Genomic DNA, 17,014 nt, shown 5'->3' with positions numbered 1-17,014 from the left:
TGTCCTGAACTCCTTACCTTTAATCCTTGCAAACATCAGTCATGCTGTCTGCTGCATTCTGGAAAAGCAAATGCCTTCCCAAGACAAGTGAGGTACTGTGAGGCCAGGCAACAAAGGGACACAGAGCATATCAGATATATCACAGTTACTCCAAGGCAAATGTCAGATGTGCCTAGAAGCACAGTGCTTGTTAAAAGAAGAGTTAGTTACATCCCATTTCACCACTGAGCATGAGCAGACACATGAGGCAGATAATACAAATTGGCTCACGCACTGTAATCTCTCGTTTTATCTTAGTCTAGAGCAACTCATCCGTTTTGCAACACCACAGAGAAGTCACAGTCCTTTCAGATGCAGACAGGCAGTGCATAAACCCATGATGCTTGTGAGGCTGGGTATTTATGAACAGCAGAAATGATCACATGCCCTGTGCCTTACCAGACTACTGTGTACAAAACTCTCATACTCTATCGCAAGTGAGCCAGAGTAATTCCCAATGCACGACTGGCCAACACCATCCTCTCCACGACAGACATGAAAGAGCCATTTCAGCTGTCCCGGACAACCAGCAGCTGAAACATTGCTCTCCTGAACTAAACATCCAATCCAGCAGTTCAGCCCAAAGCATTTTGAATGTACTGCTGGGCTCTTTAGTGCTGCTGCACTAACTCCATTTCTCACCTATCTTTGAAAGTGCAGCAACTGGTCTCCTGGAGTGAGCCCTGATATTCAGCTGGAAGAAAATGTTACCAGACAGCTGGCATCTTGGCAAGATTAACTAGGTTATGCACTTTAATATCATCTATGAAGACACAGCTGTGCCTTCTTAACTTCCACATACCAAAACAAACAGAGGAGGTAAAAGTCAGCAAAAGAAAATCAAAATCTTGGGAACATTAAACCTATTTTTATTTCTTCTATACTAAATGTGGTTCTAAAAAGAAGGGAAGTTTTAGATGAAAATTCATCATTCAGAATTAAACCACAGAAATTTCATGGTCCTGGTGAAATGCTGTTGCTTGGAGACTCAGGTAGAAATTTATTACTGAAGTAAGAACTACCAAAAATAGCTCAAGTGATATTTCATTTGGCATAAGGTCATGAAGGCACCATTCAGAGACATGTGAGGGGAGATTCATAAATTTCAAAGTCACAGGATCCCAAGCTGACCTCACAGCAATGGGCTTTTTGACAGTTAGGAGAAGCTTTAGTATAATGAGATAAGGATAAGATGTAGAAAAATGTATCATTGGGTGGCAAGCTGATATGTACTTTTAAAAAATTGCTTTTAACAAAACAAATGGTCAAGGACTGCCAGTAATGAAGTCTAAACAAGACTGTTCAAGACCTTGCAAGAATCTTTTCCATACTTCAACACACACCTGAATCTCATCTATCAGACAAACATCCTGGGCCTATACACAGCAGTCCCTCTCTGAGTACTTAAGTAGCCACAACCCAACACATTTGCTGCAGCTCTTGCTGCAGGTACTTCAGGGCTATTGGAGTACCTCCTACCTTACACTGAGCCATCAGATCATGACAGGCAAGGAAGCCCATTGGTATCCACAGAGATGGAATAAATACATCTATTGTACAACTGAACAACTCAACCTTTGCCCTTTGGAGAAACAGGATGCTGCAACACAGTCTCGGCTCCCTCCTTTAAGGAACATGTAACAATGTTAGAAATAAGCACCCTACCCAGAGGAAAGTAAAACATTGTATGAAGGGGAGGGAATGAGTGATGTAGCACATACAAATAGATTCAGCAGCAAGATGTTTATTAGGCCCTGCTGAAGGGAAGCCAATGACAGCACTACTGGAGACTCCTAAGCCTTGACAGTTGTCTTAATATTCCTGGGCACATCTCAAAACACCTGGAGAATCTGAACTGGCTACTGCCCACAGGCTGGCCCTGTTCAGAGGCTGTGGGGCTGCCCCCTGGGAGCAGGGTGTCTTCTGGCCTCATTACCACACCGGGCTGCCAGTCCCTTACAGAGCAGCCTGCATTTGCTGCTCCCCCAGTTCATCAGAGTTGCCATGCTCATAGCCAGATAACACAGTAGAAGGTATTATGGAGAAGGGAAACCACTGATATCTTCCAAATCCTCACTGCTGTTTTATAAAAAGCACTCCAGCTGCCTGCCAGTCTGATTCTGCTGAAATTTATATAGTTTCCTATCACAGATCTCTGTTCTCAGCAGAGTGAAGGACCTTATCAGTGCTTTCAGTGAAGACATCTACATCCTCGAATGGCCGTGTCATAACCTCTCTTGGTATTCTTGCTGATGACATCTCAACATTTTATATGGGTTGCCACTGGAATATGTCAGTGAAATTTCTTTGGGTCTGGTACCTCATGAAAGTGTTGCCATGCACTGAGTACAGCTCTGTGTTTCATCCTATCCTTTGATTTTTTTAATGAATATAAACATCAATGAACAAAAAGCAATGACAGCTTTAGAGGCACAGGTCTGAACCTACACTTTCCTCTCCTGCACACCAACCTATAGCTTCCTTTCTTTTCAGTCTTTTTACTCCTCCATGTTCACCCAGTAACTCAGTTTTAAAAGAAAAATATTATATTCCTATCCAAATACCAAAAAACTGTCATTCTGGGTTGCAGATAATCAAAATTCTTCAAGCTCAAAGAGGCCTAAAATTACATCTAATTCTCAGATACTCAAATCACTGTTATTCTTATGCAAATTCACACAGAATCAGCATTCACTTTTGGATTAGGTTTCCCTGGTTTGTAAACCAAAGAAAATATTCAGGCAGTCTGCTATCTGACCTTCAGCATATGGTGAACCCTCAGCAGAGGACAAGAGCATCCTCTCTGGGAATGCAATTTGTGAGAAAACACAGACTAATACTCCTCACAATTCAGATGCCTAAAGAAGTTGGCAATGGTGGAAAGCAGCTAACTTGGACCACAGTATGACACATCCCAACCTAGACAGGATTTAGGACTGGATTTTGTCCTTTGTCTTCTATATGGTTTTGTTGCATATGCCCATACTGCTAAACATTACTGAGTTTGCTTTAAGGCTTTAGTACCTCTCAGACTTCATTTCTTGATTGCACCAGACAAAGGAGCTTTCTGTGCACTGGGTGGTCCAAGGGTATCAAATCACCATAACAACACATTGCAGAGCATTTCTTTCAAGAATCACAGTATTTTCTAAACATTACCTAATTATTTTTCCAACTACCAATATATATGCATAAAGCATGAGCCTCTCCTAGCTCCTAAGAGAGATCTTCCACCCCCCTAGTGTCTTGTTAAAGTCACTTCTCAAAACCTTTTAAGTTGTGCAATGAACTTGTTCAATGGCTATTTTTTCTCCATCACTGGATTGTTAGGCTGAAATAATTAAGCACTGCTAATGATAATAATAAAAGCCATTATCTTCAAGCACACATTTGATCTTCCTGTCAAGTCCTCATACAAAGGCAGCATATTTATCTCAGTTCTTCACCTTCCCTCCAAGACTTTACATTCTCCATATTCTCTAAATGTTTTTTCGGAGATCTACACTTCCTGAATTTAATATTTTACTGGTGTTACATTTTAGTCCAATCAGAAATTGGGGGTGGGGAGGTGCAGAGGGGCAGGGCAGAACCAAACAATAAAAAACAAGTGGGGCCCCACAGTGCTGGGCTGTGGGGAGCTGGAAACCAGCCCTGCTGTGGCATCAGTGGGGGGTTCATTCCCAGGAGGCAGATGTAGGTCCCATCAGTGGTATGCCCATCAGGATGGGCTGGGAGAGTCAAGCCCATTACCACCCTCAGGGCCCAGACAAAACCAATACTAACAGCAACCATGATACCAAATTAAACATAAAAATAGCTTTAGCCTTATGTCAAAAGCAAAAGGGGCCCAATGTATGCGATAAAGTGCTCTGCTCGCAGATAAAACTGTTGTCATACTAAAAATATCGGCAGCAACTGACACACAAAAATTCCTGTTTACAAACTCAAAGGAAGAACCAGATCATGAAGGATGCCACTCTTCACAAAGCAGCCAACAGTGCCTATCAGGAAACATTCAGCATGGGCAAGACAATCAGGAGAAGAGGAAAATAAAAATAAAAGTTAATAAAAATGTCATTAGAGCCTTCCAAATCAAAAAGAAATTATACTGCTAATTTGAGAAGGTTAAATCTTGAAATCATGATTCAGCTTTTGTTTTGTTTAGTTGCCTCAAGGTATAATTTAACAAGACACTTATCTGAATGATTATAGAATGTACTGTCAGTATTTTGGACAATACTATCACTACTATTTAACAACAAGGATGACACCCCCAATGTCATCTTGAAGTTTCAGAAAAATTTTAAAAGATCAACATGTGGCTACCAAACTGTGCAAAAGCTTTCTGCAGTTAAGATTTCAAGTGTCAAAAGTGATGTTGGATTTCAAACGGCCAACAGTAGTATCTTTAAATTACTTACATTAAAAATAACCCTGTTTTATAGTTATAAAACAGTAAAGCATAACAGGTAAATCACATAGAAGCAGGAGTAACTGAAATCAAGGCAACATTACTCAAATACATCTCTCAACAGGATAAAAAAAGAAAACTTTAGGGTACTAAGGGAAATTTTTGCTTTACAATACACACGTGTAAAACTTTCCCATCCTCTACATGTGCCATAAACATGGCTAGAAGATGGAGGGAAGTTATAAAGTAATTTTTAAAACAGGAAAGAGAGTGCAGTGTTGATTCCTTTTCACATGAACATTAGGAAGTATAATTTACTTTGGTACCAGGAGGCTAGTAATCTAAAGGTCCAATGCTAACAAGGAAACAGACAGTAAAACATGTGCTACAGAAGTTTGCTATGGCAGAAACTTTTCCTTAGTGAGACAGAAGCCTTAACCAGCCAATTGCAGCAAATCGTCAAAAAGCAGAGTAACAAAGCAGGAGACACAGTACCTATCAGAAAGAAAGATTTTTTTTTTACAAAATCAGACAATAACACACAAATTACCAAGTTCCACCACAGAAAGAAATCTCAAAGAGTAAGTGATGTAGCCTCACAGGAAGCCTCAACACATCCACCTACAAGCATTGCCAACTACCATCAACTTACTACAAATTCAGAAAGAACTTAAGGTGTCAGAGAAAAAAACTGCTTACAAAAACTTACACTAAAATACATCACTGTTCTCCAAATTATTTGTAAGAAATAAATGAAGAAGCTTGAGAAATTATTGATATAACTCTGATCAGTTCCAACCTAGAGTAACTGGAAAGCATAAGTTAAACCAAAAAGAAACAAACCTAAAAAACTTGCGAAAGTACTGAAAATATAATGCTAAATTTCCATAATTTCGGTCATGATAAACCAAATTCCTCCATAATTGTTTGATATCTCTGAGTTAAAGAAAAACCTGGGGTATGTGTATGGGTATATATATACATATATGTATTAACATACACATATATATTTACATATATATTATATGTGTGTTACACATATATGTGTGTGTAAATACAGGGAAATCTGACACATTTCCAAAAGCTTACTAAAACCAACTAGGATACAGTACACAATCATTTTGTAGCCTGAAAAATTACTTACAGAATAAAAAGTCTTGAATTTTGGCTGCCTTCCAATGAGAAGAATGGTGTGGTTTTCCAGAAGTCAACAATGCATTCTACATCTATCACAGATTTGGAAAAGGCAGTGAACAACAAAAAAAAATCGATTTTGTCTCATGATACATATGTGTTCTGATTGGGAGAACTCCAAAATTTTAAGACTCATACACTAACTTACTGAAACTAGAAAGATTATTAGACAACGGCAAGATACAGAATATAATTTAAACAAAAAGTAAAAAAATACTTGTATGAAAAATAAGAAGATAAGCGTCTCAGAACTACCAAGACCATCAGTGGAAAACTACCTGCTAACTGTCCAAAGATCAATAAATCTTATACCCAGTACTAAAGAACTATCTAAAAGGGGAAAAAAAATCAAAGGGAATTCTTAAATACATATCAAAGACATACTACTTAAAACAGTAATGCAGCAAAAGTACTACATACAATCACACATCACACAGAACATCAGTAGTAAGAGCACTGAAGTGCATGTACAGCCATTAAATGCTTTAGTACTACGGCACAGAAACAACTTACAAGTATAAAGAGGTTGTAGAAGCTAAGATTTTTTAATAATGAAATAGAGAACTAAGAGCATTTTAGCTGAAATACAAAAAACCAATATGAAAATACCAAAAATGTTAATTAGTCTCCCTTTTGCATATTTGCTAGACTGACAAAATCAAATTGCAAGCAGGCTCCATTATTTCATATAGCATTTAAGCCATTTGTCAACACTAACTCCTAGTCTTGGAGATAAATAGTGTGAGAACATATTTACTGGGAAAGAAAAAAGCAAACAAATCAACTTAAAATTATTTATCAGTCAAGTCATTAAGCCATTACATGGAAAACACATCTTCGGAGTTTCAAATGCAGTTAAGATATAGAAAACATCTTGGTGCATTTCATAATTAACTTGGTCACGCCCAAGAGGGAGGTGCACTGCTTTCACTGGCAGTGCAAAACCAGACCAACTCTCTCATCCTGAACAGCAGTGCTCACACACCCAGGTGCAAGTCAGAATAGTGAAACCAATAGCAAAAGAAATACAATCATTTCAGGCTAAGTGACCATGTCTGTCCCCTTGGTGGTGGTCCCTCTCTCTGTACTTTCCCTGAGGGGCAGTAAACTCTGCTTGAAATTTCTCACAGTAGGACACCAGCATGTCATTACACAACCTGATACTCAAGTCCCAGTCAGCCTTTATCCTGATTCTAGGAACTCAAGTCCACTGGAGGAACCAGCACACGGGCACACAGCCTGAGAAATCTCATTCCACACACATACAGTTCTTACATTTGATTAGGACAAGGAAAAGCTTAAAGATTTCTCTACAGCTTCAACTACAGTTGAGAGAGTGAAGCCCACATTGCCTTCTAGGACCAGAGCAAGTGCTCCAGGGTGCTCTCTGTGCCAGTGGTAGGTAGGAGGAGAATGGAATAAAGGTCTTCTCTTTTTCCACCATGCGAGGGAAGGACCAGCCTGAAGACGAAGTACAATTCACTCCTCCACAAAATTGGTATTGGAGAGTGCAAGTGTGTCCCACAAGAAGCCTCTCAACAGAAGTCCATCTTCTCCATGCACTTTGTAGGTGCAGATCCACAAGGAATCCAACCTACAGCTAAAATTTAACTTCAAAGTGATGAAGGAAGGAAAAAAGGGGAACCAAGGGTAAAGTAACAGAATCACATCGGGTCTTCCAGAGGCTAGGAACAAAGTCTTTTTAAAAAGATAAAAGCTTCCCCCAACCTTCAATGAAGAAGTATGCCCCCAAAAAGGCAACTGACCAAAGATCAAAAGTGAGTAGGTTTAAAGTGTATTGGCTGAGGAAACACAAAGAAAAAAATCCAACATCCAGCACAAACTATATAAAGATCCATCAACATTGTAGTCATACATCCAGATCTCCCAACAGGACATTCACAATGTTGGCCACTGAAATGGCTACAAAAATCTAGGCACCAAATTCAAAGTACATTTCAAGCTTAGAATAAAAATTATTCCCCACTTGCTATTGTTATTTAATCAAATCCTTACATTTGTTATTAAATTGCAAATTACTGCAGAGACACACAATCTCAGAGCATAAACTTAATTCTTTAAATTCTCTTGTGGTTCCCAAAGCTTCAGCATGACAGTCAAAATACCAAGATATAAACATGTATTGTTTCTACAACACTAATGTAATCTTTATAAATTAGATTATAACTTAGATTATAATCGTTTTGATGTTGCTCAGTCCTACTGTACGCCCACTTTAAACAGCATGTTGGATGGCTGGACTCAGAGTAATACAAGATCTGAAGGAAATGTATAACCGTGAGAAAGCAAAAATAAATGTACAATTTAAGTAGAAACACACAATGCTTACAAGAATCAATGTGATTTCATTTAATACAATTTGCAACAGCAGAAAATGAGAATTTGCGTTGATATTCTCAGAGGTAGGCTAGATCTGGCCTCACAAGAAGTATATGGACTTCATTAACAAGGGCTCTATTTTAAAATCTTGAAACAGAACAATGCAAAAGTATCCTGTTGAGCATGGGAAAATTACAAGGTAATTTCATCAAGGGACCTAATCAACTTTGGCTTTCTTCCTGTAGCTCATGTGTGTCTGTTCTTCTCTCCTTTAAAGAGATACTGAGCCAAATGCTGCTTTAACTCTAGTGTAAACTGGAGACAGACAGAAATTTCCTGCAAAGAAGAAAAACAAAAACCTACCCTAAATGACAACAAATGTTTCTCAGTAACTGTTTTGTTAAATACTGAACAAAGAGGGCCTGAGAAAGAATATAAAGAAATATAAAGAACATAAAGAAATAAAGCCTGAGAAAGAAGTCTGTTCAAAAATACAAAGAAAATTTCTGTATGTTTGAAACATAAGTTCTTTTTAATTCGGAAATCAACCCTCTTTCTAAAAATTACAATTAATTTTTCTCCAGAGAAGTTTTCATATTTAACACTTTTCAAAAACTGAATTTTAAATGCAGAATTATTCTGTAATAATGGTATTATGAAATGGTTTCCAGCATCAGGTTATGATCTGAACAATGTATAGTTGCTTGGGAGAGAATTTCCAAGGCATAAACAGCAGTGAAGCACCTGATTGCTATTAGAAGTCACTGAGACTGGTAATCACATTGCTGCATGTGCTTTTGAAAACATCCTAGTCTGAAACCAGAACTACCTTAGCAACAATACCTCATTCCCCAACGTTATACACGACAACAGAGCAGTGGCTTCTCCTGACAAATGCTCTAGTCATTTCCTAATTTCTAGGATGTAATGTAAACCCTTTATCTGTAGATTAAAAATTTATCTAAAGACAAAGTAATTTAAGGCATTAAATATTTACAAACATCAATAGCTAAGTTCCTGACCCACACTAAACTTAACAGAGGTTTTGTCTGAATAAAAAGCACTGCATTGCAACTGCCATTTCTCTTTCAAAAAAGCACTTTTGCTAAATCGCTCAGAATGCTTTATTATTATTATTACTGCAAAATGTCTGTCCAAATGATCACACTCATTTCCTAATGCTGCTTCTACCATGCCTAAGAGACCTTGTCACATGAGGAACACTCAGAGGGTAATCTGATCAGGCAGAAGCAAAGTCTACAGGCAGACTTTGACAGGATATTCATTTCAGTACCCAGCAAGAAACTTTCTGGTACTACTCTGTTCACGTATAGACTCATCTGCAAATTGCCCAAAACATGCCTCTGAAAGCTGTATATATAGGGTCACACTTTTACCCATTTTGTGAACTAAAACATACACATATCTCTCTAATCCCAGTATAGAAGAGCTCTACTAATTTTAGATCCACGTGGTGCAAAGTGTCATAGCTGTCAGATAGCTGGATACCTGAACCTCAGGCCAAACTAATTTAGTTTTCCAACACGATTAAGCTATGAACCCCATTTAACTGTTCATCTATATTTATATGCATTGCAGAATAGATCATTAAATCCTGTAATTTCTCATTAACTATGAAACTGAACAATGAAGATATGTTTAAAAGCAAACAAAAAGTTCAAAAGGGACATGTGGCTATAATCAAGCTCATGATTTTGGCCTATGCCACTGGAAAGCCCATCAGAGGCCTAATCCTCCTTGTCTTGTAACAGAAATAGTTACACTAATTGTGTGATTGCAATGTGCAGAATTTAACCCTCAACATATTTGCCTAGAATCTTCATCTTTTCACAGATTTACTGGCAGCTATTGTCATCTTGTACAAAATCCAAAGAATTGATAGATAAATGCTTGACAGCAAAATGATGTACTCACCAGGTATTGTAAAATTAAAACTGGAAACATACTGACTTGCTTTTACTGCAGCTACAGCCAAACTGGAACACCCTAAAGGAGGGCCGATTTCAGCCAGGAATATGCCTTATCGAAGGCTGAGCTATTACTTGAGCCCCGGCCTTGGGAAGAGGCTTGCATGGGTGGGTTTCTAAAGCCAGTCTTACTCCTCAAAAGCACCAGAGTCTGCCTACACAGATCAGCTTGTAAGATCTGGCTATTAACATGCCCTTCAGGATTTGATCAGCAGACTGAAGTGTCTTTGTAAGCATTGTTTCACCTGTTTGAAAGCTGGGTTGACTGGAAGCATTCAGTACATGAATATTTTCACCCACTACAGAAAATCACGGCTTTGTTAAATTAAACGGCTTTAATGATGTTTTACAGGAAACATTTCAGGCATGCAGCAATAAGCTGCATTCATATTTGACCTTTACAAAACTTTATTCTTTTAACCCTGAACTTATAAAATACTTGCACTTAAAAGCAAGTGAATAGGCCCATTTTTGTTTTACAATGCCTTAATTCCAAGTACATATTGAAATGGTGGAATAAATTCCTCAGATCAGGCATGTTCTAAATAGTGTAGAGGGGAAAAAATAATGCATAATCTGGTTTTCAAGCACAATATCACTAGAAATAACCCAGCTAGATTACAGCTAACAATTGCAAAGACCTCAACCAAAAATATAAACTGAGCCAAAAAAAGCTTTTTAACACAATAATGTCTGAAGTTTATTTTCCTTCCCGCCCCCCCACCATCCTTCACCACCTCTTGGTTTTCATACGACAAAAAGAATTATGGAATATTCCTGAGAGCTCTATTTTAAGATGTTGCTGACTCAGTGGGAATTGGGAAGTACCAGAAAAGCAACGAAGCAGACCTTTGATCTCTGCCCCAATTCACCTACCAAAGATATTTGAATTGATAGCTAAATTCTGTCTGACTTAGTCAATCCAACAGGTATCCATTAAAATCACTGAGAAGCAACTGTAGTTTACGTGTATCAAACTCAGCTTCAGAAACTCCTGCCCACATCTTGAAGCCTTTATGCAGACAAACCTCCCTGAATTGGCTAACATTCAGATTATTGTTATTTTATCCCAAGACCCCTTCGACTTTGGTCAAGTCAAGAGCTCATACAAGTCAAATCAGCAAGATCTGGTTCTTATTTAGGATGAAGATATCCCATCTCCAAGCACTTCAAAACTTAAAACTTTCTGCTTAAATAAAGAGGATGTTGAAACAGAGTGCAGATTTTATATTTTTATGTGACCCAAGCTGCCCATTAATTTTGGCTGACATCAGGTAGCACAAGAGCTATTATGTTTCCACCCCTAATAGAAGACGTTTTCTGTTGGCTAGAATCCTTTCTTCCCAGGAGGCTAACCTGCTGTAGGAAATGTACTAGGAACATGGAAAAGAGTGTCTTGTTGCTGAAGATTTGCACGGTGGCAAAGAAAGGATTAGGTGACATGCAGCTGGATAATCCACACGTGCCCTCCACTAATCAGCAAAAAAGACATTCCCGTTTGAAAAAAACAAACAAACAAACAAAACCAAAACAAACAAAAACCCCAACGTGATTAGTTCTAAGATTAGTTACTACCAGCAACTGAAAGAAGTCAAAGAAAATCATCCATGCTGGAAATTTCTTGCAAAATTAACACGTACCTGGCATCAGCTTTTGTTATGGCAAAGAAAAGAAATGAAATTAAATCAGGATTTTCTGTGTTTAAAATGAGAAGCCCTGAAGCACCAGATCCAAATAGTTCACAGCCGAGAGCCCAAAGAGCAAGATTTCTGCTGACTGAAAATTCAGGTCCCTAACTTCAAAGCATAAATGAGGAAATATAGAAATTCACAGATTCTATTCACAGAGCACCTGTCAGGGCCCCTTCTGTCTTTTGCTGTAGGAAGTCACCTCTGAAGAAGAATATCTCTGGACTAAGTCAGATACTGAACACATATAAGAGCCTCCAAATTCCTAAAATGCAGCAGCAGTTCATTTGTAGATGTACAAAAACCATTCTGTGCAAATGCTCCCTTTCTGAATTCAGCTCAAAGGAGCTGCATGACAGGCATCTATTGTTTTTTATCTTAATTCAAAAACTGTACCCAAACAATGTCAGAACAGCTTTACTTGACACTGCCATCAATCAATCATTAGAACAAACTACATTGCTTCTGAACCCTACCCAGGCAACAAAATGCATCAGATGACCCGCTAGCTCTCGTCCATCTCCAGCGTCATTGTTCTCAGAATACAGAACCACAGCTGTTTGTTGTGCTTCAGCTGAATGTGTAGTATTACAGATCTTTTTAAAGCAAGAGAGCAATGCCAATAGTGAAAAACAATGTACCCAAGTTTAAACAACCCAACCCAAGTTTTACTATCTCCAGTCCCAGATTTGCCCCTCCTTCCTACAGAGACAGAGGCTATGCAGCGAGCCCAAAGTACCCACAAGAAGCCCTAATCAGGCACCTGATCCAAACAAAATATTCGGTGATACCTTTCCTATCATTAACAACAATTTAGTGACATTCCCGAACCGCAAGGCTGTGTTTTTCATGGGCAGTCACATCAAGCTTAATTTCCTAATAGATCTGTTTCCTACAGATGTAGATATGTAAATCTACAGCTTTAAGAGGTCTGTATGGCCCAGATAACCCTGTATACTTTAAACTTTTAGAGCTTACATGATTCTAAGAACATTATTCAATACCTGTGATTTATTCAACATTTAACTCCATGAATTAGCTCTTCTTCAGATACACAAGCACACAGTCATTAACATATGTGCCCATATCAAAAATTATGTCAAAGGAGACAACTTAGTTACCTAATTGCTCAAAATCTTGCAGCAAAAAGAAGATTGTTCCAATTGCTACTCAAATAAATGTTTACTACCTCAATTGAAAAATATATTAACAAGTTTTATTGAAATTTCAGAGGGATAAAAACCATTTCAGAGGGATGATATATATAAGTTGATTGCTAGTGTTTTACTTCAGATTTATAGCAGAGGAAATCTAAAGAAAGTACTGCATTTACAGCTTAAAATGGTGATCTTAAAATATTTAATGCTCAAATAATGATGGTATGGAACAGTACCATTGCATAGAGGTGGCATTTCATGTTTTAACAATTAAATGTATATGAAATACTACTGGACATTTTCTTACTTATCAAGAAGGCTGCAGCTAACAATTTTATTAATTTTGTCCTCAGGTAATGGTGAGATAGTTATTCTTGCTGCTTTGTAAGTTAAGTTCTTTACAACCTTCTAGAGTCAAATATAGTTTGAGATAAAATCAAACTTTTAGTTATTTTAACAAATAATTGTACAATTTCTCATCCTCCTATTCAGTCACAAACAAGATGTATAGTTTATCTGAAGTATTTTACATATTTCACTAGATGCTTTATTGCCACTCTCACAATAAAGGCTTTGGCTTTGAATGCTTCAAGGTGCTACCAATAAAGCTTTTTTTTTTTTTTCCCTGAATAAGTAGTTTGATTCAACAAGATTTCTAAATCAGAGATAATACAACTTCTTTTCTCCACCAAAATGCTTCAGAAATACTATCAAATATTTAGTACATGAATCAATTAAAAATAAATAAATAAATTTTAAAAATCAACAACCAGCAACTCAGCGGACCAGGAATCGGAAAATAACACTCTCTTCTTCCATATCAAACAGCGCTTCTGTGCTATCTCAGATTTAGCAAACAGTTGCCTAATTATTTACTGTCATGTGATAAGCAGACAGAATTTCAAGACACACAAATATCCTGCTTTCAACTGTTAAAGCAACAAGGTACTTGGCATTGCAAGGTCTTCAAGATTTCAGGCTACTTTGGCTGCAGAAAAGGATGAAAAGTAAAATTTCACTTTTCTACATTTAAAAAGGGCAGCTTTTATCTTCCTAAATCAACATCTTCATGATGCAGCATCATACAATCCCAAGCCTTCCAAGACAGGCAATGAATTTTGTACAGCTGACTCTGCTAGTTACAGTACTCAACAGCTGGGCCACAGATAATCTGGCACCCTGATAATGCCCTAGATGAGTCTGAAAGTGTTCTGCAGACTGTCAAAAGGGAAAAAGAAAAAAAGAAAAAAGAACTATCAGCATTAAACTTATAGATTGGACCTCATCTTATAAAGTCAAAATGATTTGCATTTGATGAAGAAAGTTACTAAAGGAGGTGTTAACAAAAATGAGAAATTAGGAGAAATGGCACTCCCTCTTCAAAGCCTATATTGTAGCAATTCTTTTCTGATTAGATCAGCTCCCATAGCAAGTCATCAGAACAACAATCGCTGTAGTGAAGTCATACTACTGGGACTCGAATGGGAAATCATGACTGGCTTGGAAACACATTTTAAAAAATAATGTGTTTTCCAGGTTTCCAATATATCTTAATTAAAACAAGTCCAAATCTTTACCTCTGCTCCAAATGGCTGAATAAAGTATACCTTGAGTAGCAAAACACAGCATATCAATATACTAAATACGACACTGAAAACTAAGACAACAGAAACAGATCTTTCCAAATAATTTCAGGATTTGGCTGTCCCGGAAAATAGCGTGTGAATGGACTCAATGTTACCTCCACAATATTATATACTCAAATACTTTCATAATGTGCTTATTTCTTACAGATATGCAAATTAGGTTTTGGAGTTTAATTAAAATCCTTTTGTTCCCCAACACGTGAAAACTGAATCTTTCAGCCCTTTTCCTGATAAAGCTCCCTTTGAAATCAGGGAAATGAGGCTTAATCTCTTTCCCAGGTTTTTAAGCAAGTAAGGTATGAACCTTACTAAACCTGATTCTAGCAAGAAATCAAAGGTAATCCAAAGCATAATAGCAGTGCTTGGGGTTAGAACCAGAACAGAAAAACAAAGTTTTCTCAGTGTTTATTTACAAAGTAAACAGTCCATTAGCTCTAAAATCTGCAAAAATCAGTTCAGCCACATATAAATTGATAACTTAAAAAATAGGGTTCTTTTGAAGCTGACGGTAATCAACAAATGGTAATTATTTCTCTCAACTAAAATGTACTAATGCATTTCAGTACAGAAACAGTGCACATGCTCCATAGCTGCATTGACACAACAGGCAACAGACACAAAGGAGTCATTAGTCAATACTGTTAATGACACATGAAATTGCAAGTGACATCGGTATAAAGTAGACTCAGACCTGGCAAGTTCTCATAGTCAAAATAACCATGTGTTACTTTGATTATTTTTCAAAATATTACCACTAGCAATCTGGAATAAATAAAATCAATTATCAGTATCTTCAAATCAAGCTGTCTTAAACTCTGCCACTCCCATTCCCATCAGTGGAAATCATTTAACAAAAATCTTCAGAACTGACTGGAAACATGCAGCTGAAAAAAATCAGATATGAAACCTAACCTATCTCATTCTCTGACATTAAAATAGGACTCAGCACTGCAAATATCAGCATATGCTGTGACATGCTGTAAAGACTATTTCAAGGATGAAGGTTCAATCTAAACAGTTAACTCCATCCCTTTTGCACTTGGATTAAAATCAGTCCTGTAACACTTTTGATAAGCTTTTTCAGATTTAATACTAGCAAATGTATTGAAAAACAGTAATGAATCATCCAAACCACTACTTCCATTCTGATGCATTTAATAAATCAATGTAATTTACATTTCTAGCAAGATGAATTCATCTGTGTGTATCACTGACACAATAAACGGGGTTTTTTCCTTATTTTTCTGTATTTGATGAGAAAACTCAGGTGCTACAGGAACTAAGGTCATTCTTTCCCCGACCACCAAAAAAAAAGTAAATAAATAAATAAAAAGATAAAAATAAACCGAAGCTTTAAATACGACTGCACATCGAGACGCAAACCCCTATGCCCGCACTGCACTTGAAAAACAGACTTTTAAACGCACGAGAGAGCGTGTCACCGACTAGTGAGGTGACACGGTATTTCGATTTATCGCAGAAGCCGCCCACGTCCGCCGCCCCCCCAGATCAACCCAACGCGGGGCCACCAATGTCCCCTCCCGGCCGCCAGCGCCGGAGCCTCCTGGGTCCGCAGCCGCCACACCCGGCACCCGGGCGGCTGCGGTGGCACGGGGAGCGCTGCCCTACCTTTGTATCTCTCCAAGACATCTTCGTAGGCTTGCAGGTACTCCTGCTCCTCGGCGTAGAAGTACGCGCCGGGGGAGAGGTAGCCAGCCATGGCCGGCAGCTAGCCCAGCCCAGCCCAGCCCTGCCGCCCGCCTGTGCGGCTCCGGACGGCCCGGTAGCCCCAGGGACGGCACAAGAAAAACCCCGGCGGCAGCGAGAGGGAGGCGGGCGGGGGGCGGCGCTGCCAGCCCGGCCGAGGAAACGCCCCCCGGCCGCTCCGGTTTCGGTGGCCGCCCCTCTCTGCGCTCCGAGAGGCGGCCTCAGCCGCAGACCTCGGCTCCAGCCCCATCGCCGAGGCACCGCCTTCGGGGCCAGCGAGCTATCGCCACCTCCCACCCGCCCCCCGTGCTTTTGCCCCGGCGTTCCGCAGGACGAGAAGGGCGGCGGCCGCCGGAGCGCGGGCGCTGCCCCCGCGGCACTGAGGGGGCCGGCGGGGACGCTGTCACCCTGTGGCGCTGGCACTGAGGGGCCGCAGCGCGACGGACAGGGACCGAGCAGGAGCCCCGGCGCCTGCAACCAAGCTGGGCGGGAGCCCTCGCTATCCCGGTCGGGGACCCGGCCGGGCCGCAGGTGCCACCGCCGCTCCCCCGCCCCCGGCCGCGCCCCCGCCGCCCCCCGGTCCTGACCCCGCCCCGGAGCGGTCCCTGCTGCCCTGGGCCCGGCCCGCCGGGTCCCCCGCCCTGCGCACCCTGCCCGCTGGGCTGGGCTGGGCTGGGCTGGGCTGGACCGGCTCCGCAGCTCTCCCCCACACACTCACTCGTGGCTGCATCCTGCGGCTGGGGGGAGCCTGGCTGCGCAGCGCGCCCGCTGCCCCCGCTAACAGCGCCGCTAAGATGGGTTACCCTGGGAAATGGTGTCCCGAGAAGGGACCCACGGAGGCGCA

General features: G+C 39.9%; 1 protein-coding gene across 17 annotated transcripts in view; it reads right to left on the bottom strand.

Annotated features, from left to right (window-relative positions):
- Positions 1 to 17,014, bottom strand: part of DST (dystonin) — a 301,419-nt gene that overhangs the window by 249,123 nt on the left and 35,282 nt on the right. For 5 of the 17 annotated variants that reach the window (XM_050316389.1, XM_050316390.1, XM_050316392.1 and 2 more), the window contains exon 1: positions 16,093 to 16,198. The exons of the other annotated variants lie outside the window; for them this stretch is intronic. In XM_050316389.1, the coding sequence (XP_050172346.1) occupies positions 16,093 to 16,183 (91 nt within the window). In that variant the 5' untranslated portion in view covers positions 16,184 to 16,198. Of the gene's footprint in view, positions 1 to 16,092; positions 16,199 to 17,014 lie in introns of those variants that run through there. 17 annotated transcript variants of the gene reach the window in all.

Source organism: Myiozetetes cayanensis, unplaced genomic scaffold (genome assembly GCF_022539395.1).
Source record: "Myiozetetes cayanensis isolate MyiCay16 unplaced genomic scaffold, myiCay2020 scf2-11, whole genome shotgun sequence".
Classification (NCBI taxonomy): domain Eukaryota; kingdom Metazoa; phylum Chordata; class Aves; order Passeriformes; family Tyrannidae; genus Myiozetetes; species Myiozetetes cayanensis.
This window is presented reverse-complemented; position numbering and strand designations above follow the sequence as displayed.